The sequence below is a fragment of the Polypterus senegalus genome, chromosome 13, assembly GCF_016835505.1.
Source record: "Polypterus senegalus isolate Bchr_013 chromosome 13, ASM1683550v1, whole genome shotgun sequence".
Lineage (NCBI taxonomy): Eukaryota > Metazoa > Chordata > Cladistia > Polypteriformes > Polypteridae > Polypterus > Polypterus senegalus.
Window position 1 is genome coordinate 90,633,512 of NC_053166.1, and position 24,709 is coordinate 90,658,220.

The 24,709-nt window shown below is 36.9% G+C and overlaps 1 protein-coding gene across 2 annotated transcripts in view; it reads left to right on the forward strand.

Moving 5' to 3' along the window:
* The window catches only part of si:dkey-32e6.6 (extracellular matrix protein 2), a 100,808-nt gene that overhangs the window by 47,241 nt on the left and 28,858 nt on the right, over nucleotides 1-24,709 (forward strand). For both annotated transcript variants that reach the window (XM_039773976.1, XM_039773977.1), the window contains 2 exons: nucleotides 3,517-3,674; nucleotides 9,846-9,985. In XM_039773976.1, coding sequence (XP_039629910.1) covers nucleotides 3,517-3,674; nucleotides 9,846-9,985 — 298 coding nt within the window. The remainder of the gene's footprint in view (nucleotides 1-3,516; nucleotides 3,675-9,845; nucleotides 9,986-24,709) is intronic.

Genomic DNA, 24,709 nt, shown 5'->3' on the forward strand with positions numbered 1-24,709 from the left:
TGCAGGTGCTCTCAGTTGTGGTCATCTGCTCAAATTGAGCCCTATATAACTTACCCATTAAGTAAGGGCTTCCTGGATCCAGCCATAGCCTCAACTACAAAGACAACTTTAATAACAGATTCATCAGAAGTACAAGGAGTCACATCACCTTTGGATAACCTTATTGAATTTAATAATGATGGGAATCCCACAGAAACCAAGCATTTAGATATTTGCACTTTGGAATGGGCAGCTTAGGAAGCTTCACTCTGAAGGAGGCATATGCAACATTGGGATAGAAGCAAATGACACAGAAATAGGTAAAACTCACAGGTACATCTGGAAAGGGGGCACAAGGGCAGGCTTCTCTCGACAATGGGCATAACACACTTGAACAGAAGTCTCTGGAGCAGGCAATTACTTATAGCTGAAACGTGAGTTTGGGAGTATAATTAAAAACCTTAAACCAAAAAACTGTAGCAATTGAAATAAATTACCGGTTATAATTAAAAAAAATTCTTAGGCCTCTGCCTCTTCTTTAAAAGCATTCAGCCAGGGTTCTGCTACCAGGCTGAAAACATAAGTCTCTGTGATGCAGACAACAAGTGTTAAGGAAGAAGAGCAGAACAATGCACCATCTGAATTTATCCTGCAGCAAGAACAAAGTAGTTTTGCAGGTTGAAATGAGTAGGTACATACTGAGAAACAATTGTAGAGTAGGGTTTGCAGCAAATAAAAGTTAGAATGCTATTTCTACCCTGTTATCCAAAAACTAGTTTCTAAAATCAAGCACAGGTCAAAACACAACACAGAGTGATTGAACAAATTTAAGAAACAGGCAAAATTTGGAAAACCCCCAACTGTTTAATCAAAATAAAAAATATATGCTTTTAGAATAATTGTTTGGCACAATGATAAATCATTTATCGAAGCCTGTGCCCTGTTGTTATTTTTCTTTGTCCCACTCATCATGTTGTTGCTTCATTATTAATCACAACAGGCAACATAATGTGGCATCAATTTAATTTTGAGTATAGTCTGAGCCCAAAGCTGCCAGTATCATGAATGCCTCAATAAACTATTTGTCAAATATGCAGATAAACTTGTGACTTTGATAGAAGACTAACTTCCCATCTTTTTGAACCCCAGTGTATTTTGGCTTAGGCTGTTACAATTTCATGATAGTGGAAAGGCGATCATGACAATGGTCCCAAGAAAGCTGCCATTCCCGTTGAGATGGATTTGGAAAACCCAGAGAAGACTATTTGATCTTGCAAAATTCCATAATTTTGCCTTTTTTTCCATACTTTCTGCTATCCAGAAGATTGTTGTGCACTCCATGGATTGTCATGAGACGGTGATTTGCTTACATGACTGTTCTATAAAGACATGCACCTTGACTTATTTTTATTGAATTATGTTCATTGTTTAATGCCTCTGAATTGGTGTCAGTCTTGATATCAAATTGGCTTTAACAAAGCACTCTCCTGGTAACCACCAAATTAGCATATGCCAAGGTGCAGTAATGATGCATACCATAAGAACGTAGAGTGTAATGGTGAGTGGTACACATCATTGTCTCTGGCCAGCTGTGTCCTCACATCTATCACAGCATATGTGAGACTTTGTGAGATACCACAATGTCAATGTCAATTTATTTATATAGCACATTTAAAACAACATAGTAATGCTGCGGCCAAAGTGCTTTACAATAATAGAATAAAAGAAAAAAAAAACAAAAACAATAAAACATAAATAGTAATAAAATATATGAACATAAAATAAGATAGATAATAAAAAGAAATAATATTATATGATCACAAAGAGGAAAACATCAGTATTACTGAAGGTCACTGAATGCAAGTGAAAAGAAGTGAATTTTTAATCTCGTTTTAAACAGTTCAATTGTAGATGACTCCATAATATGATGAGGTAAAGAGTTCCATAGACGAGGGGCAGCAGCTGCAAAGGCCCTGTCCCCCTTGGTTTTACACTTGGTATGAGGGACAACAAGAGACAACTGACCAGATGATCTAAGCACTCTGTATGGCTGGTGTAAAACACACAGTTAAGATAAATAGGCAGGAGCAAGCCCATGTTAAGATTTAAAAACTAGCAGCAAGATTTTAAAATCAATTTGAAAACTGACAGGCAGCCAGTGTAAAGAAGCTAAAATAGGAGAAACAGAATCATTCTTTCTTGCCCCAACCAGAAAGCGAGCAGCAGCATTTTGGACCAGCTGTAACCTGTGTATCAGAGATTTGTTAATCCCAGAATACAGCGAACTGCAATAATTGAGGCGAGAAATAATAAAAGCATGAGTAGCTTTCTCAAGATCTTTAGAAGATAAAAAAGGCTTTATCTTACCTAATAGACAAAGTTGGAAAAAGCAACTCTTGACTACAGAATTTACTTGTTTCTCAAAAGAGAGGTTACTATCAAAGGTAACACCACGATTGCAGACTTGTGGTTTGGAAAAGACAGAGAAAGAGCCGAGAAGTCCAAGACCAATTTGGGCTTTAGCTGGTGGACCCACTATAAGCACCTCTGTTTTATTTTGATTTAGATCAAGAAAATTATTAGCCATCCAGGATCTTAGTTCAGACAGACAGTTATGGAGTTGATTTGTTGCAGAGTTGCAGACGGGAAAATAAACCTGAGTATCATCAGTATAGCAGTGAAAAGAAATGTTAAATTTCCTAAAAATCGCTCCAATAGGGTGAAGGTATGTAGAGAATAAAATAGGACCCAAAATGGATCCCTGAGTAACACCACATTTAAGAGGAGCAGTAGATGAAAAAGATGAATTTAAAGTCACTGAAAAGTGTCTACCAGTTAGATATGACCTGAACCAGTTAAGAGCAGCCCCTTTAAGCCCAACAAGATGTTCGAGCCGCATCAGCAATATTTCATGGTCAATGGTGTCAAAGGCAGTGGACAGGTCAAGGAGGACTAGGACTGCTGCATCACCTGAGTCAGTAATAAGAGAGATGTCGTTGAACACTTTTAACTTTACCTTCTGTGAACCATTGCTACCCTTAAAAAGACAGACTCTCTCCTACTTCCAGCAACATAATGCATTCTTGTTTCTCATATACCCCCTTATCTTAATAAACGTGCATAGGTTCATCTGAAAATAATTGGAAGTAATCAAGTCAGAATTTTCCCTTTGAATAAATTGTATGTATGACAAAAGTAGACACAAGTTAGTGACAAAAGTTATAGATCAGTTCAATTAACGAACTGCAAAAGCATAAAGTCAAAAACACAATACAGGCTTAAAGCTAAGCACCAAAGTGGGTTGGTGTGTGTGTCTGTCTGAGTACACGGACATGCTGTGGTGTCCTGTCCACTGCCATTAGAAATGCAAATGATGTGGAGTCCAGCTTCCTACTACTGTTGTAGAATGATGTCTCAGAAAATAGATGCAATGATAAACAAAAGGGTAATACAGTTGGTCCACCAAAACCATTAAAATGTGAGTGACCTCCACTTTGTTTTATTTTTTTTTATAAGTACTGTACTTTTCAATTGTAGGCCTTTTGAAACTTCTGACATTGGAATTGGAAGGAAATGGTCTGCACGATGGCAATGTGGTCCCTCTGGCTTTTAAGCCTCTCAGCAGACTCATCTATCTAAGGCTGGATGAGAACCGTTTCAGAGCTTTGCCATCAGGTCTGCCAAGCTCACTTCAGGTAAATCTATATATTCTTTGAGGTTTTTTTCCAATGTTCACCTTCCCAGAAGAAAACATCACAAAGGGATCTTGTTGAATTGAAATTACAGCTTGATTCAATGCTAATCACATTTTTTGCTTTGATTAGTATTCCTAGTTCTGAATCGTTTAATTTCTAATATCCCATTGCACATTAGTAAATGATTAAAATAGAAATTGCACACATTTTTAAATGTGAAAACTTTCCAGAAGGATATGTAAGCCCTTCAGAAGTAAATATGGTAACTGAAAATGTTTGTGTTAGAGTGATTTGATATTAGTACATGACATCCTAAAGCGGCCTAAAACTCACACCAATCCAGAGGCATTAAGCAATTGACAGCATTCAGTAAAGGAAAGTCACGGTGCATGTCATTATAGGACATCCATCTTAGCAAATCACTGTCACATGGTTTAGAGTGATACCTGGAAATCCATGGATAGTGTCATGTCTTCCTGGAATGTACAAAGAATAGGAAAAGGCAAAATTATAAATTCTGAATGATCAGCTAGTTCTTTTGTGATGTTGTTGTTCTGGGTTTTCCAGATCCTTCCCAGCAGGTATGATAGCTTTCTTGAAACCATTGTCATGATCACCCTCCCACAATCTTGCCCATGTGAGCCGTTAGGCCACAACACACTGTGGAAAATTAACCCTTTTCTAAAATCACAAGCTCATTTTTATATTTGCCAAATAGATTATTGAGGTGTTCATGGTGCTAGCAGCTTTGGGCTTGGACTACACTCATGGCATCCATGTTGTTTATGTAGCTCTCATGTTATGTTGCCTGGCATGATTAAATGCAGCAGCCACATGATGAGATGGGCAGGGGAAATAAAAATGGAGCACTGGCATTATTGTGTGAGTTGTAATCCCGGGCTACCTTAAATTCCTTCGTACCTCTCCATTAGCGTCTTTTGTTTTGTAAATGTGTCAATCAGCAAGGAGCCTGCTATCCCATCCCCCCACTGCCAAAGCTCAAGTCGCAGATAAGATTTTCAGAGCACAATTGTATTTACCTGGGTGTGAGGTGCCTGGAATTGTAGAGGGTAAATAATATATATCGTTTTTTGGAATACATGCATTTCATGTGTGTTCTGTGTCTACAATCATCTATGTAAATGTAGGATGACAGAAAATGCAAGGCAGGAATTGTTGAACACATAGCTAAAACAGAAATGTTTTTCATGTTTTAGTAGTAATTGACAAAATGTAGACATGAAGTGTATAATGTGTGAAGACTGAAGTCCAGATATCAAATAAACACTTCCACAAAAGGTACAAGTATAACAAAACAAGTGCGCTTTTATTCAAGAATATAACCAATCTAACCATTGCATTATGGCAAAATGATTTAAAATTAGGCAGAAAAATATTTATTGCAAAATAACAGAAGAAAAGACTGATGTTTCACTTTAGCCTCACCATCTAGTTAACAAATCTGTGTCATATTATTCATAAAGCCAGTGCACAGAGTACTTTAGCAATTTGTTCATGCTCATTTCTAAGAAGGACTGGCGATTTTATTGTTGAGCTGGTACACTACCTTATTGGTTTTAACATCTTCTTTTGCAACTTTTTTCCCTAGTTTGTCCTCCTAATTTTTTCCTAGATAATCTATCTTCCTTCAACATCCCAAAGACATGTATTTTATGTTAACTGGTAACTCTCCACTGACCTACTATGTAGCATCCTATTTACAGTACAGTAATCCCTCCTCGATCGCGGAGGTTATGCGTTCCAGAACCCCCCCGCGATAGGTGAAAATCCGCAAAGTAGAAACCATATGTTTGTATGGTTATTTTTATATATTTTAAGCCCTTATAAACTCTCCCACATTGTTTATAAATATTCCCCGCACAGTTATACAGCATAAACCCTTTATATTCTCTTAGTTATTAGGTAAGATTCAATGAAATTATGTATGTAAACACACTGTTTATATACTACTCACAAACATACGTATCGTATATCATTGAGGCGTTTTATTTGATACGTAATACAGTTTTAAACATATTGTAACTGATTAGGTAATATAAAAATAAGTGAAAAATCTATAACATGTAAATGCTGTACATAAAACGAAAATTTTATTTTAAAGATACTATAGAGCGTCTCCAATATCACATATGTTGCAGCCATTAAGATAGACAGGCCACCGGCAATAAATACCTACAATGCAAGAAAAATTGTACAAAATGTGTGTACAGTTACAATAAACATATGTACATGTACTAAGTACATAGAAAATTAGTTATGGGTACTCACCAACAATGACACGACGACTTGTCTGATAATGATGAGTTTAATTTTACTGCACAACAAAGGAGAGCGTTACAGCTCTTCTAAAGGAGCCTCTTCAGGCGATTGTGTAGCACCTCCGTTGTTCTTCTTCCGGCAGTCTTCAATCAAAATCCCTAAAGCAGATTTCATCCGGACTACCTCCTTATTACATCCACTTACAACTCTTTTGCGCCTTTGTTAAAGATCTTATATTCTTTTCCTCCTTTTTAAATAAAAAGAATTGTGGACTCATTGATGCCGTAATGGCGTCCTGCAGCGGTGTAGCTGTTCCCTTACTTCAACATATCCAAATATTTTACATTTTCGGCAATCGTTAGCATCTTCCGTTGGTGCTTGGGCACGGCTCCTGAATCAGTAGCAGGAGCAGATCGTTTTGGAGCCATAACAAAGGGCTTGACTATGCACAATGATAAACACAACAGTTACAATTTTACACAGCGAAACATGTTGATGCTGAATGAGCAAGATGAGACTTCCTGGTTAATGCAGAGGAATCAATTTCGTCGCTCCGTCGCTGAGCCAATAGCACACGGGAACTTAACTGTGTGCTCTGATTGGGTAGTTTCTCAATAGCATTCCTTGTATGAAATCAACTGGGCAAACCAACTGAGGAAGCATGTACCAGAAGTAAATTGTCTGCAGAAACCCACGAAGCAGCGAAAAATCTGCGTTATATATTTAGATATGCTTACATATAAAATCCGTGATAGAGAGGAGCCGCAAAAGTCGAAGCGAGATATAACAAGGGATTACTGTATACTTCATTCTTGTACTGAACTCGAGAGGCTTTCTGGAACAGACTTCAACTCCTGTTAATGCTGGATAAATGGAAGTTTGTTTGGGCCTTGTTCTCAGTTCTTCCATCTTTGTCTTTGAAACAGTTATCCTTATTTTGCAGACTCAGTTTATTCAAGGTTGTTAGCTGTGTTTGGAATTCCAATCAGTCATAAAAAACAAATACTTGTCATAATGGAAGATCTCTCATCTAAAACTGTGGGCAACAAGGCTGGATAAGATAAGCAAAGAAGTTAAAACATGAGCAAATGTGGTTATGCAGTAAAACAAATAGATGTTTTGTGCTGGAAAAATATTGTAACGGCCGACCCCTTATTCCCAGCCGGCAGCTACACCTCCAAGACCTGTGGCCTGGATAATTGACTGAGAAACCTTTTCCTGTCAAGCCGTACTCCTACACAGATTAACTTTCCCACAATCGACGGTTTGAAAAGCAAAGACAATAAGCAGAATGTAAAAGGAAACAAGAATAAATGTATTAAATGGGACAAGACACGCCACAAGACAAATGTACACTTCAATATTCCTCCACCCGACAATCCCACAGCAAACCCGACAATATATATATATATATATATATAAATCCCCTCCCTTGTCCACGTTACATATGACACACACCACACAAACGACAAATGGCTGGCAAACGGAATGATCATGAACTTGAGTCGGTACGTGAAATAAATGTCCTGAATACGGGTACTGATTAATGACGATAGTAATGTTCGTATTTCCCGGCGTTTGGAATAACCTCACCGTGATTCCTCGGCGTGCGGCGAATGATGATTCGACCCGGGTCTTCAGCGGTAAGCAGGTTGAAAGGCAGTCCGGATGAATGAAATACAAACTGGATGATAGCGCAATGGAATGAAACGGCAGGCAGGTTGTAATCGTGAATGCGTTATTGGTTGTTCTCCTTCTCTCTCCTCGTGCTGGTCTCCCTTTTCGTCTCCTCCTCTTCTCCTTAAATAATCCGTGACGGCAGTAATTGATTAATTGATATACAGGTGTTTTCCAGGTAAGTGATTGTGAACTCCTCCCATCATCCGTCCTCCTTTACGGGGACAACATTAACTGATACACACAACGCAGTCAATGGGACAATGAAAACGAGACACACACAGCACTGACATTTAAACACTATGTGGCACCGCTACAATATTTCTGTTAAAAAGATTTATGTTTCATTATGAGGAATTATGTTGCAGTCAGCAGGCTGAAAAGATTGAAACCAAGCAAACTGTTAAAGATGGTAAGAAATGTTTGAGAATCAGTAGTATTCTTAGTAGCACAGCCATTCAAAACTGTGTATATAACACAAGATAATAGGGCAGCAAACAAAAAAATCCCGTACAGGAGGAAGAGAGAACAAACACCACTAGCATAAAGTCATGATTAGTGTGAGGGAGTAACTAGCAAGAACAAACAAATCATTCCAATCAAATGTTTATTTCACAGAGCTCATAGTACTAGTGTGTTGTACCATGTTAGACATTATGAATGTAGTGAGAAGTCAGCAAAATGACACCTTTTATTGGCTAACTAAAAAGATTACAATATGCAACCTTTTGAGGCAACTCAGGTCCCTTCTTCAGGCAAGATGTAAGATGCATGAGTTCCCTAGAAAGCTTGCATATTGTAATCTTTTTAGTTAGCCAATAAAAGGTGTCATTTTGCTTGACTTCTCACTGCAGAGCTCATAGCGAATTCAATTTCAAAGAGCTTTACCCATTCACACACACATTATATATTAATTTGGAACATAAGCACGTCAAAGTATTTGCTCAGAAACAATCAGAAAGTGTGAGGCAAATACTGCATTGGCAAATGTGTAATTTAATGTCCAATGGCTTAGCTACTACACCAAGGATCTTGTCAAGAATGATCAAAGCCAAGATTGCTCTCTTTGATGATTTGATTCTGACTCAATATATAACAATTACTTGGCTTAATGAAAACAGTGGTCTGTTCTGCATCCATTCCATTTTTACTGTGTTTATCCATTTTGCTTCAATATTTTTTGTTGACTCAAAACAAAGCACGTTAAAGTTGTATTGTAGATGTGTATGGTACAATGTAATTCTTACTTGTGTATCTCCTCAGAGATAGCATACAGTATTTACAAAAGGCAGAATAAAACAGCATACATGAAATGCAACATATACCATATATACAATTATATACCGTATATACTACATATAAGAGTACTACTGTATGTTAAACTTACACATCAAAGCAGCTGCAAGTTCTCTGCCAGTTGTGTATGCATGACACACACTTTTGATTCTGTAATTCACTTCAGATTCCTCAATGACCTGTTTGTTAATTTGCACTTGTATAGTATACCCATCTCTTCAGTTTGTTTAGCCATGTTTTACAGTTGCAGGATCTTTTGTCTTAATTCCCATTTTTTGTGTCTGTGTATGTGTCTGTTTTATGTGGCTTTGTTATTAATTTTACAGTTTCTGTTGACATCATAGCATCACCAATTTGTGTGTGTGTTTATTTAAGTTTTTTTCTCAGGATGCCATCTTTTTCTTTATCATTGATTTCATGGTGGCATGGTCATTGTTTCTAGCAATGATGCCTGTTATTGGTTAAGTGGGCTTAACATAATACCACTATTTAAGATGGTGGAGCGAGTTTTGGTTTCACAACCTGACAACAAAACCTCATATTTAGCACAATTAAGTAAAGCATTACATCACATTAGTGTTAGTAATTTGTTTTTGTTCTTGGTAGTATAAATTTCACTCAACATTTTGGTATTTTGATAATCATTTTTTTGTATTTTATTTAATAACTAACCCCATCCTGCTTAACAATGATTCTCTTGCCATGTCCAAGCACCTTTTATCTTCATTTAACAGTCCATTTTTTAATTTACTCTCAGCTGTTTCATTCCATTGTGAACATTAGGCATTACAGTGATTTTTCTGGCTACAAGTAAACTTTACCTAATACTTAAGTATCACTGGAACCTTAAATATACTTAGTCATAATGACATGTCATTTTTTTAAATTAATGCTGTAATTTATCTTTATTGGATGCAGGAGCTGCACATGGATGAAAATCTAATTGAAGATATTCAGGAGGGCATTCTCAACAAGACCCTGAATCTCGTTGTGCTGGTGTTAAGTAATAATCGCATTCAGGAGAATCGCATAGCTCCACGTGCTTGGTTCCATCTCTCGTGAGTAGTCTCTTAATATTTATGACATTTTAAACTGCCACGGAAATGTGATGAAAAAATAATGGCAATTATGTCAAATTCCCGGAAAATACCATATATACACATGTTTCTGGATATGGCAATAATGTTTTTTTAGTAATCTTATTTCATTATGATAATAATTAGCTTACATCTTTGTGCTTAGCTGCCATATCATTTATTGTTAGTACACAAATTCAGGGATGTCTGTAACGTTTCTGTCCATAATATTTTTGCTACTGAAATGCCAGCTAGTACCCTTGCCAGCCTTGTTGTTGATCAATGGTACATCACACTAGTTCATAGTTCTTTTAAAATTTGTAAAGTTTTGGCTGTTTTTTTTTTTTGCTACTCCCTGTTTGTGATAAATTTACTCAAATTTGTGTCCTGAACATGGTCCATTGTAATCCCAATTTGAAACCACATCAATTTCTTTTTCAATGGCCAAATCATTTACTTGAAGAATAAAATTTCACATTGTGTCCAACAATATCCTGACTATATCTTGTGCAGTTCTCTTATAGAAACGCCTTTCTAAATGAACAATCAGCATTGTGAATAATCTATTATACAATAGCCATATAAGGGAGTATTGCTACACAATATTCCATTGTAACAATAGAACCTCTACAATATTTGAAACTGATACTCTCAGTGTTAAAAATTTTTTTTGTAAGAATAGGCCTCCCGACTCTGGCTGTTGGAGCAGCAGCAGTAGGCTTCTTTTACCCTGTACAAGGGAATGTTTCCTGTGGCCCATTGGCTTGGTCATCTTTTCTCTCTCTGTCTCTGTCTTTCTGCTTCCTCCTCCAAGGGTTTCCAGGTGAGGTGGGAGCCTGTGGCCCATTGACAAGTGGGCTCCAAGTGGGCTCCGCAATCCCTGTGGCACCCCAGGAACCCAAAAGGGCTGAGCATTCAAACCCCAGACACAACAACACAAACACAAGTCCTGGTATAATAAAATGGTTTAAGACATAAACAGTGGAATAAACACGACACAGTTCTTCTCCACACCTCACAGTCAAGCTATAGCTGCGCCTTTTCAAAGTTCACAAAATCGAGCAGCTATTGAGTTGGCAAGGTAGAATCCAGCATGAGTCAAACGAATAAAAAAAGAATATTTCTCAGTCAAGTAAAGTTCACTTTAAAAAAGTTTAGTGAAAATTCAAAGCAAATCAGTTCATACACAACTAGAGAAAAGGTTATTATAAATGCAAAATAAAAGACAAAAAGAAAAAAAATTCTTCTACAAGTTTAGCTTTGTTCTTGTTATACTTTCTATACATGAAAGATTATGTTACTTCTCTGTGGACAACTTACATCTGCTTTACTTAATATATTCAGTATTTTCTATGCATATGGCCCATTCAATACGGTGAATACATTCAATACAGTTTGAAGCTGTTTGCCTTCCATGCCTAACCAACTGCAAGGCAGATTATGATCATGGGAGTAATCTTTAGTCAGAAGGACAAGAAATAATTATAATATTCTATTTATAGGTGAGCTTGTGGTGGTAATTAATAGAACCTCCCATTGACTATGCACTAATATATAGGCAAACATTTTAACATAACTAAAAAATATTTCTGTCACTTTAACATTAATTAACTAATGCCTTTTACACAAGCTTTGTCTGTTCTCCACACTGAATCCAGCTCACCTGGATGAAGTCATGTGGCCTGTTTATTTCTTGGATCCAGGAGTACTTCCGGTGCTAGGGCACAGCCCTTTGGAAGCAATTACAGGTCAAACAGAAGCACCACAAAGTAGGGATCATTAATCCTGGCAGCTGTACATAGTGAGTGGGGAGCCACTTCGTCCACCACAAATGTGCAGCATCTACCTAGATGATGCAACAGCAGCCATTTTGTTCCAGTACACTCACCACACATTAGCTGTTAGGTGGTGAAGGGGAGAGAGATAGACAATTAGAGACAGAGTATGATTAACAACAACAACAACATTTATTTATATAGCACATTTTCATACAAACAGTAGCTCAAAGTGCTTTACATATTAAAGAATAGAAAAATGAAAGACACAATTATAAAACAAAATAAATCAACATTAACATCGAATAAGAGTAAGGTTCAATGGCCAGGGGACAGAAAAACAAAACAAAACAAAAACAAAAACAAAAAAATACTCCAGAGGGTTAAAGGGTCAGGATAACAACAGTGTGATAGGCAATTTAGCCAGGGCATCAGGATAAATCCTGCTCTTTACAAAGAATGCCTAGGGATCCTTTATGACCACCGTGAATCAGGACCTCAATTTTACATCTCATCTGAAGAACAATGATATTTTTACAGCACTGTGTCCTTGTCACTGCACTGGGGCATTGGGATCCACATTTAGATGACAGGATAAGCACCCCCCACTGACCTCACCAACACCTCTTCCAACAGCACCCAGGCTTTACCTGGTTGGTCTGCCATCCAAATACTGGCAGGCCTCGAACATGCTTGGATGGGGTTACAATACATTGTACATGAAGAATGAATTTAGCTGACCCATAACTTACTGCGTGCTATTTCCCACTCTGATTCTCTTTGATTCACCATTAAGATTCATACCACAGTTGAAATCTTTCATCGTCTGTGTCAAAGGCTGAGAAAAAACTGCATAAGCAGGGTAATTACTCTGTTTACAGAAATGACTAATGCTAAACAGTGCCAAATGAAAAGGAATTTACAGAGTGTAGAATAGTGTAAAAATAATTGCACAATAAAGATATTTTTTATTAAGAAATCTATAGTGAAGATAACATACATTTTATTCTTCAAAACAGTGGAAGAGATAAACTGAAAGAGAATAGTAATAAAAATCAAATAACAATTATGTCTGTAGAATATCAGATAGAAATTTACAGTTAAAAGAAATTTCAAAATTAAAGAAGACTAGGAGGCTTAGTTCGCCAACCCCCGTGTTTGGTTTTCTGGATACACGCTTTTAAGATTTTTTTTTCTTTGAATTGTTACTATTTCATTAGTTTCACTTTTGTTTCAGAACTTCTGTATAAACAATATTTGGAATCTTTTGACTCATGTGTTTAATGACTTTGTACCATAATTCAGGAGAGGTTTCTCTCTTTGGAATTTCAGCACAGACAATACGATCTACATCATCAGCAGTTAATAATTTCTTTTGCAAAGTAACCAAGAAATGCATGTGAGGTAAACTCCGTTTTTGAAATTCTCTGACTTAAACTTCAAAGCCTTACAATATTTACATACTTCTGACATATCACCTATGTCCATATATTCGATCTCTATTCGCCTTTTCGTTATTTCTCCGAGTAATAATTTCTCTTTGTGCTAATGCGATATTTACCTTCTTTGTTTTGACACTGTCGTTTTTTTCTGCTTTCATATTCTGTATCTTGCTCTGCATGTGTTTCGCACCTACATTTTTTTTGAGTCTTTTGAATTCCAGTTTTCATTATCTCTAACCTGCTCTGCATGTGTTTGGCCCCCTTGTTTTTTAACCTCTTTATGACATTTTACTTTGTTTTCTACTCTTTTATTTCTGATCTCGCTTTGTCCTGCTTTTTTTCAATGACACCTGGTCCGTGGTGATTATTTTCCCTTTTTTCAAGTAATAATTACCATTTGTTTGCGCTACTGCGATCTTTACTTTCTTTTTTTATACTTTCTAATTTTCCTACTTCCATATTCTTTAACTTTCTCCACATGTGTATCGCGCCAACATTTTTTTTTGAGCCTTTCAAATTCCACTGCTTTCATAATCTCTAACCTACTCTGCATGTGTATAGCGCCAACATTTGTGAATGTGTTTATGAAGTTCTACTTTGTCTTTTATTCTCTGTCTTTATTAATTCTGAGCTGGATTGGACGTGCTCTTTTTTCAATTCCACTTGTTCTGGGCTGATAATTACTTTCCTTATTTTCTGAATTTGCACCTTGATTCTTCTTTTTCTTTTTTTTCTCTACGCTTTTGAGTCTCTTTTCTCCGCGCTGCTTTCTTTTTTGCTTAGTCGTCTACATTTCATTTATAACGTATTGTCTATATATGCTTCATATGCGCTGAGAGCCCTGGATCTGTGTGTGCTCAAAGCCTCCTTTACACAACTGAGTGTTTTGCTGAATCTGGGCTTATTTGATATTGATTGTAAGTAGGGTGTGTCTTGCAAGAATCTCATGTTCCACGTCATCGCGAGACGGTTCTGGGTCAATCTCTTGGCACAACGTCTCATGTTTGCATCTCTTTCATCTTCCGGTTTCTTTTAAGTGTCTTCCATGATCTTCACGTGAAGATCACGTCTCGATGCCCTAGTGTTTCTCTCCAGGATTTTTTTTTTATAATAGAGAGATCAAGCACAAAGTCTGAATCGCAATCTGATTATTAGGTGGTTATCTACCAGGTAACACTTGTGGTTGGTCAGCCAGTCACCAAACATCCACCACATCCTCTCAGTTGTGAGAAACAGCTCATACATATGTGATACAGTACCTGCCAAATAATACAAAGAGTACACAACATGTGTTTCACCCTTATTGGGGCTCACCAGGTGTGCACACTTTTGCATGTTTTAGGAAAATACATTATATACTGTATATATACTGCTCAAAAAATTAAAGGAACACTTTTTAATCAGAGTATAGCATCAGGTCAATGAAACTTCTGGGATATTGATCTGGTCATTTAAGTAGCAGAGGGGGTTGTTAATTAGTTTCAGTTGCTTTGTTTTTAATTAACAACAGGTGCACTAGAGGGGCAACAATGAGACAACCTCAAAAAAAGGAATGGTTTATCAGGAGGCCACTGCCATTTTTCCCTAATCATCTTTTCTGACAGTTTTTTTCACTAGTTTTGCATTTGGCTATGGTCAATGTGACTACTGGTAGCATGAGGCGGTACCTGGACCCTACAGAGGTTGCCCAGGTAGTCCCACTTCTCCAGGATGGCACATCAATACGTGCCAATGCAAGAAGGTTTGCTGTGTCTCCCAGCACAGTCTCAAGGGCATGGAGGAGATTCCAGAAGACATGGCTAGACTAGACAAGACTAGGAGAGCTGGACAGGGCTGTAGAAGGTCCTTAACCCATCAGCATGACCGGTATCTGCTCCTTTGGGCAAGGAGGAACAGGTTGAGTGCTGACAGAGTCCTTCAAAATGACCTCCAGCAGGCCACCGGTGTGAATGTCTCTGATCAAACAATCAGAAACAGACTTCATGAGGGTGGCCTGAGGGCCCGACGTCCTCTAGTGGGTCCTGTGCTCACTGTCCAGCACCGTGTGGCTTGATTGGCGTTTGCCATAGAATACCAGAATTTGCAGGTCCACCACTGGTGCCCTGTGTTTTTCACAGATGAGAGCAGGTTCACCCTGAGCACATGTGACAGAAGTGAAAGTGTCTGGAGAAGCTGCGGAGAAAGTTATGCTCTCTGTAACGTTCAGTATGACCGGTTTGGTTGTGGGTCAGTGATGGTCTCGGGAGGCATATCCATGAAGGGACGCACAGACCTTTACAGGCTAGACAATAGCACCTTGACTGACATTAAGTATTGGGATGAAATCCTTAGACCCATTGTCAGACCCTATGCTGGTGCAGTGGGTCCTGGGTTCCTCCTGGTGCACGACAATGCCCAGCTTCATGTGGCAAGAGTATGCAAGCAGTCCCTGGAGGATGAAGGAATTGATACCAGTGACTGGCACTCACACTCAACTGACCTAAAGCCAAACGAACACCTCAGGGACACTATGTTTGTCCATCTGACACCGCCAAGTTGCACCTCAGACTGTCCAGGAGCTCAGTGATGCCATGGTCCAGATCTGGGAGGAGATCCCCCAGGACACCATCTGTCATCTCATTAGGAGCATGTCCCAACATTGTCAGGCATGCAGACAAGCACGTGAGGGCCAAACAAACTACAGAGTTCGATTTTGAGAGCTGCAATGAAATTTCGGTAAAATGTGCTAGCCTGTCATTTTTTTACTTTGATTTTCCGGGTGTCTTTGAATTCAGCCCCTCTGTAGGTTGATTATTTGCATTTCCATTAAACAATGTGGCATCCTTTCATTCCTAATGTAATGGCTAGACCGCTGGTTCAGAGCTTCTCCAAAACAGCAAGACTTGTGGGATGTTTCCATTATGCAGTGGGTAATACAACAGAGTGTTTGACATCCATGGCTCATTTATCTGCATGGGGAGCAAAGGCTAGCCCGGTTGGTCTGATCCGACAGTATAGCCACAGTAACATAAATAGATGGAAAAACTTAATGCTTGCTTGGTGCCAGAACACAAAGTGCATCACAGGTTGCTGCTTATGGCAGTGGTTCTCAACCTGTGGGGTGGGCCCCCTAGGGGGACGCAAAATAACAAAAAGGGGGGCGCGAAGATGTAAAAAAAGAAAACAAGAATCAAAAATATGAAAAAAAAAACATCTGTTGAAACCAAAACAAATTAACTTAAACTGCATTCTGATACTAGAACAATAAATATAGAGTTAGGTAAATGTAGATAAAAGTTAAGTAAGTATAATAAAATATGCATCTACATTTCAAAAAAATTTTAGGGGGGGGGGCACGATTAAAACTGTTATGAAAACTCGGGTCGCAAATGCTTAAAAGTTAAGAAACGCTGGCTTCTGGGGCTGCATAGCTGCAGACTAATCAGAGTACCCATGCTAACCCCTGTCCATCGCCTAAAGTGCCTATAATAGGCATCTGAACATCAGAACTGGAGCAATGTAAGAAGGTGGCGTGGTCCATTGAGTTACATTTTCTTTTAGATCATGTGGCCGGCTGGATTTGTGTGTGTCATTTATGGAAAGAAGGCAAGCTGATGGAGGCAATGTGATGCTCTGGCCAATATTCTGCTGGTAGACCTTTTATCCTGGCATTCATGTGGATATTACTTTAACACATAGCACCTACCTAAAGATTATTGCAGTCCTCATACACCACTTCATGGCAACAGTATTCCCTGATGAGAGTGACTTCAGTTCAGTAGGATAATGCACCCTGCAATGCTGCAGAAATTGTTCAGGAGAGTTTTGATGTACATGACAAAGAGATCAAAGTGTTGACTCAGCCCCCAAATTCCTGGACCTCAATCTGATTGAGCATCTGTGGGATATGCTTAAAAAAGTAATTCCGAACCATGGAGGCCCCACCTCATAAGTCATAGGGCTTTAAGGATCTGCTGCTATTGTCTTAGTGTCAGATACTACAAGAGGTCTTGTGGAGTTCCTGCCTTGATAGGTCATAGCTATTTTACGGCATGAGTGGGACCTACGCAATATTAGGCAGGTTGTTTTAATGTTGTGGCTGATCGATGTGTGTGTGTGTGTATGTATACAGTATGTGTATGTGTACTATATGTAAATGTATGTCTGATAAATAAGCTCACATGTGCATATGAGATATAGGGAAAAAGATTACTTTTTAAACAGGTAAAAAACATGTTATTATACTACAGAAAATATCACACAAAACACACAACAAAACAGATAGTGGTAAAACAAAACAGGTTCACATGAAAAATTAATATATATTATAGAGAAAAAAGAGAACTTTAACTGTGGTTGTGGCGAAAAATTCACCATCAGAAGGCTTTTTACCTAAAAATAAAGGCTATTAGGACTCGAGATAGACAGACAGAGTTTTAAGGCTTTATTGCAATAAATCAACCACACGGACTCAACCCATTTCGGCCGAATGAGATTGAGCAACGATCATTACAGCAATTGAAGTTTTTATAACAATTTCTTATCATTTTACCTCATTCAATTAGCTCATTCTGCACCTGGTTTTACTGTCCATTATTCCTCTTGGTGTCTGTTCGGCTTATTTTGATTGGTCTAAGACTGGGTGGATGACTTCCTCTCACCATCTTTGGGTTTTTCCATGTAATTTCCGATCTTTTCTGACCTCGCTTGAATGAGCTCTCTTGCCCATTTTCTCTGACTCCCTTTTACTCCTGTCCGGCTGAATCTTGAGTTTCCATGGGAACCCTTATTATCTCCTTACTTTTCCTATCACTGGCCCCCTTATGGAATCTGTTATCTTTCTATGCTGTTCCTATTTTCTCTAACTGGCCAAGGCTTCAATTCCATATATGGGTTTCCTCTCATCGTTTTCTCTCTTAAGCCTTCCAAACTTTTTATAATAGTGACCTGAAGCTTAAGCTTTAATTAAAAAGAAGTATAGTATGTGCTTTCATTTAATCATTGCTTGGCATGCGTGATTTGTCTTAATTTCTACGCTAAAGTTAATTGCTAATATATTCTTCTAATATTTTTGATAATGCCTGAATTTACTAAGATTTCTCTTCATGCATTAGGTCAGCGTGACCCTGCTTACAGATTCATCAGCTCAGCCGCTTTTTTGATATGCCTTTCAGAGCCATCTTTATCGCTTCCTAGCCTTGAATCACAGGTGTTCTCAAACTCTTATCCTGTCCAAAGCTGGTTTTAAATTTTACTGTAAGCCTAAGAAATAATGCAATATAACTGATTTTTTAGTTAACTATTTGCTTGACCTAAATTATTTGCTTAACATTCTAATTTATGCTTAATCTAATGTTTTAGAAGCTTTTAATTACTTTTATGGCTCTTCATGTTAATTTTCTATCCTCTCATGCTAATATAAAAATTTTCCTTCTACACTGCCTGCTTTCATAGGGCTTGATGCTTATAGGAAATTCTAATGAGATTCATTTCACACCAACTTACCTTACCAGTTTGAAGTGAATCTTGTGGAAAAAAAGATGAATAAAGATAAACATTTCTCAGACAATAAGAATGGCTTAATGCAAAATAATTAGCTAATGAACTGTCCAGGGTTTACCTAGTAAAACATCAGGAGAACAACTGATAAACTACAGTACAGTATAAGCAAGGAATGATGGGAAAGGATAATTCAAAGAAATCACGACAGGTAACGTGTCTCGATTAATCCAGTCATATGTAACAAGTTTAAAGATTCAATAAACTCCTCTGTATGATGTCATTGGCCAGGCAGACCCTAGGTCATATTTGGGAGGTATCCTGGCATGACAGAATTCTGTGTCCCTTCTGTTAATAACGACTGGTCCTAATACACGTTAACTAGGCTAGAATGAATCTGCATATTTTTCTTCAGCATTAAAAATTCAATGATAGCATGATTCTTAGTAGGGTTTTCCCTATTGATATTGACTTAGTTATGAAACAATAAACCTCTCTCTCTCTCTCTCTCTCTCTATATATATATATATATATATATATATATATATATATATATATATATATATATATATATTCCAAAGTCTGTCTGTCTGTCTGTCTGTCTGCTTTTCATGAGAGAACTACTTAACAGATTTAAATTGTTTTTTTTTTCTATAATTTGCTTGAACATTCCGGTTAATTTTGCAACCTCTTTCACTGTGCTAAGTATTATAGTTCACTTTCAGGAGTAATCTATTCATAGTAATCCGAGGGGAGGGGGAAGCGTGACGTCAGGAGTGGGAAGCCAGACGGGGCCCTCCTCACTCACGCGCCAGACTCTATTCAAATCTGTCTACCTCTAGCCATGTTTTTGGAATGGACCTTGCTTCCACTTAGCTAGCAATACCTGTTTGTTTATTGATTTTTAAAGTCTGTCCTGTTTCACTACTGTGTGGGCGGAGCTTTGAGGGATGGCTAGTACACTGTAAACTCAAACGCTAGAAACATGATATTCACATGTCACTGACAAAAAAATATATGTACAGGTATATGAAAAATGAATAATCCTTAGCCTCTTACAAAATCAGCGGCATAGAATACACTTTTCACGATTAAAAAAAAAACTTTATGATCCCCTTGTGAATAAACTGGAAATGTGTTTTTTGCATTCCTTAATTCTACCTAATCTTAAATGAATTAATTACATAACATATGAACGCTAATCTTAAAATTACTTTTATGGATTTAGTTATTCCATCCAAATTCAAGAGCAGTAAAGAATGGTAGAACTGTGAAAGTGTAGTTGTGCTATTTAGAGATGCTTTAAAGGAATTTTGTAGTAGATTTCAACTTTGAGAGAACTGAAATTGAGCATCAATCTAGATTTCATAATTTATAATGAGTAGAAATGTAGCCATGCCATGCCTTTGACTAATGTGCTATTTCAGACAGGATAAATAACAATCAAAGGTTATGGCAGCGAGTACGAGTTATAAATTCCAATGTACTTGTGTCTGCCTAATCCACATTTAAGCAGGAACCTAGCTGTCTTTCCTTCGTTTACTTGAACATGTCTTTGTGCACATAGCAGTGACTTTCAAACCCACACCCGGTATAGTCGGTATCTCCAATAACATATAACCATATATAGAAATTTCCTTTGTGTGTTTTATTTTCGGCCCAGAAGCCTGTATTTAGGGCTAAGTTGGTCACCAAACACTGAGAAAATGTGCAATTAAGAGGTTAAGTTACATAGTACTTGTGTCCAATGCAAAACACCATGTCAGCATAAACTGAGAACAAAGAGACTTCTGAAAGAAAGTGATGCTCAAGCAAGCTTCTGTGTTATTAGGGTAACCTCTACATATTTACAAAACATTTTGTAGTTTACAAACCATTTGCTGGACTGTTCTACATGTAAAGCTAGCTGCAGGTATACAGAAATGTAAGTTAGAATATGTTTGAAAATATATTCTACAGTATGCCCATGTGTGAAGTTTGAGGCAGGATGGTGATATTCAGTGTATTTGGGCTGAGCAAATTAACTTTCTGACCTAATATCCTGTTAACTGAAAGAAAGTCTGCTTACTTTGTTTTTTTCTGTTTTGCTGTTCTAGATTTATAACTTTGAAAAGGTTAATATTGCTGTCATTTCATGAAAGGTTCATTGTGTAAAGTTACAACTGTAGTGTTACCAGATCTAGTCAGAACTAATTTATATGAGCTTAAAATTCAAATGCAAATTCAGGTTCACTTATACTTTTCTAGAGTAGCAAACTTTTGGATGCTGCAACTATATAGAAATTAACCCTGTGTTTTTCAAAATTATATATTGGTACCTTGAGGACCCATCACAAAAAAAATATTCTTAGTTCTTTGCTTTTTACAATTTTTGAGTCTCAGATCTGTAAGCAAGAATTTGATCCCATGTATAAATTAATAATTGCTCAAACAATAATTATTGCTAAACAATGAAATTTAGCAACAATAATTGCTAAAACCCTTTAGAATTTACCAGGTGAGTAATACATTTTCTAAACAGGTACATATCTATGTGAATATTAAAATATTTACTCAGGTAAAATGCTGACAAATTAATTTATGAACAATGAATATTGCCCAGGTGGTCTGTACTAATCTGTAAATCAGTACTATTATTGTACTGAATTCTGTTTTAATTAATACTAAAACACTGCATCACCTTATCCAAAAGTAATAGACTTTAATGCAATTGTTAAAATGCTTTTTGAAGTATTTAAATCTGTCATCAAGCATTTTTTGGTAATTTAATTAACAACTTCAAAATTACTACATTTAAAAAACAGTTGTTTCATCTTGCTCATCCTTTACTGGCTGTGGTGCAGAGTTTCCTGTTAGAGAACCACTCAGAGCAGTCTCGTGGTCTGTACGTTTTGAACCAGATGGGGACACTCTTTCTTCTCTCCTGCTCTAGTTGACATTTGCTTTCCAAATTATATTTCATATAGTCATAGGAACAAAATTATCCATCTCCTATATTAAGAGGAAGTAGACTTGGATCATTGTGACATACTTATTCCACAGGAAACTGTGCCTACTGAATCAGTAAATCTGGATGCATTAAGCCAGAATTGTTGGTGGTGCTCTAGGTATTACAGTTTCATGAGACAAAAAAGGAGTTTAAGAAAACTATGATTGGGTGTTGCAAGAGGGTAAAACATCACAGTACAAGATGCAAAATTAGCTACGATTTCAGTATTATCAATACTGAAGAGGCCATTGTCACCACTGAATAGTTTTTTCCTGGCGCAGAGTTTAAGAACATAAATCTAAAACTTACAATGTCCAAAGGCATGATGCATGTGTGCTATCATTAAAGTACCCTTATTATTCAGCACCTCATTTTGCTTCTTAGTGCATAGGAGGTCAGTATTTTTCTTTAGGCTGCTGTGATAATAAAGTTTCCCTGCCAGAAATAATAAACCCAGAAAAAAAATATATACAGTATATTGAGTTATTATATATTTATTGAGTTGTCTCCTGGTCACAGCTTATATTGCTACAATACACTGCCTTATATCTGGAGCATGATTTGTTATTAATGGTATATTTTTGATATTTCAAAAAACAATAGGAAAAGGCATGAAAATAAGTCTTTCCAAGAGGAAAATGTTAATACAATTATTTATGATTTCAATGCTAACTCTCATGCATGAAAGAAGATACATGAAAAATATTCTGAAATATAGCTGATCTGGAGCATTGAACGTCTCTTAATTTTGTTTTAAGGCACTGTGAGCACACTGATGATCCCCAACATTTTAATGACATATCAGTGTCTGAATGAGCTGTTGATTTTGAGACTGCTGATGCTGTATTGACGTCCTGCGATATTACATCGTCATTCTCCTTTAAAAGGCTGCAATTTTTCATTAAACCTCCTTGTTCTATGACTCTAAATAAGATCCAAAACCAAAACATTGGCCTCTTTCTGAAACTGCCTGTTTTTAGCCATGGACAAGTTTATTTTGGTACATGTGGGATTGTTTTCATTTGAAATGTAAAAATATTCTAGGACAAACAAAACCTTTAATAATGTCTACAAAGAATTTCAGTAGATGATATTTATAGGCAGTATAGTAATAATAACTAGGGGGCTACGCCCCCTGTTTGCTTCGCTCGCCAGCCCCCGTGTTTGGTTTTCCGGATACATAATTTTACAATATTTTTTTTTCTTGGAATTGTTTCTGTTTCATTAGTTTCCCTTTTATTTTAGAACTTTGGTAAAAAAAATTTTGGAATTATTTTTTCTTCAAGATCGCATTGAATTTTGATTCTGTTTTTGGACTTACATCGTGACAATGCAACGTATAACTGTCCATGAGTGAATATCGTTTCTTTGTCTCTCATAAATAAACCAACTTTTTCAAATGTTTGTCCCTGTGATTTGTTAATTGTCATAGTAAATGCTATTCTAACGGGGAACTGTAAACATTTTAATACGAAGGGCATATCAAGGTCTCCTTTGGTGTCTAATGTTATTTGTGGAATACTGGATATACTACATTACCTTTTTTGTCACCTGTTAAAATTTTACATGATAGAATTGTTCGACCAATTTTTAACACAAAACTAATGTTGTTCCATTGCATAGTCCATCACTCATACATAAATTACGCAACAACATTACGATACATCCTACATTCTTTGATGATTGAAAGAGCCATTTGTTCATTTGACTTTTCGGATAATGGTCCTTTGAACGCTTCCCATAATTGTAAAGCATCAACTTTCCCTGTCATATTTAAGTATATGAAGAAGTGTCTTAATTTGTCAGGCATCATTACAGACGTGGCATCAGACATCATTTTATACATATAGTCGTCTGATTTACATAATCCAGCTGCTCGAGCCAATTCTTGAAAAGTACCGGACGTATTTTCATCTATAGTTAGAACATCTCTATACAACCTTGCTCCTTTTGATTTGTGTAACAACAATTTTAAATGAAAGTGTTCACTATCTTTTGGTGATACAATATTTAATCATGCAACACTTTTGCAATTACTTTTTCTTGGATGCCATATTCCTTTTTGTTTTTGCCACATGTAATGTTGAGGAATTTGCACATATGTATATGCCTTTGCATTTATGTCTTTTTTATTTATTTCTAAATAAGACAATATTTTTTTGTTTTTGTTTTTGCTACTTGTAAAGCATCTGCTTCTTTGCCTTCTTTAAATTGAACCATATTCTGTCCTGGTAAATGAATCTGTAATAATTCTACGGAATGACTTTGACCGTACATTGGTAATTCCAGTAAATGCCAGCCACTTTCCATTGCACTAAAGTATCGAGTATCTAAGTATGCTTGAACTTCGTCCTGTGCTTGTTCTTTCGATAACGTTACTCTACCATGCCCTTTATGAATGTACTTGTAGATGTACTTGATACTCATCACTGATGCACAATACTCTACATTAATATGACAATCAAATCTTTTTAGCAAATACGGGTTATATGGTACAATCATTGAATTATCGATCATTACAAATTTTCCATCTTTTTTCCGTGATAAGTGCATGTGTTGTTTGTGACAAATATCTCTTCTGCGATAATCTGGAAAGCCAGCCTTAGTCATATCTGTTGTTTAAACGAAAACTTTTTGAAATTTTTTTAAACACTTTTTTTCTTTCAAGTCCCTATATGCTGAATCTTTTTAATGAGGTCAGTGAGACATGTGTTTAATGACTTTGTACCATAATTCAGGATTGGTTTCTCTGTTTGGAATTTCAGCACAGACAAAATGATCTATGTCATCAGCAGTTAATTTTTTTTTGTAAAGTAACCAATAAATGCATATGAGGTAAACCCTGTTTTTAAAATTTGATCGTGTAAATGTATGCGGAGATTTTACCGAACACCGGTAAGACTTTCTGATAAAACAATCTACTTACGAAAGTCGGAATATCCAGAGTTGATGTAGCTGTTGGCATTGTTTTCAAGAATCTCCGGATTTCTGGCCATTGTGGATTGCATGTTATTTTAATAAA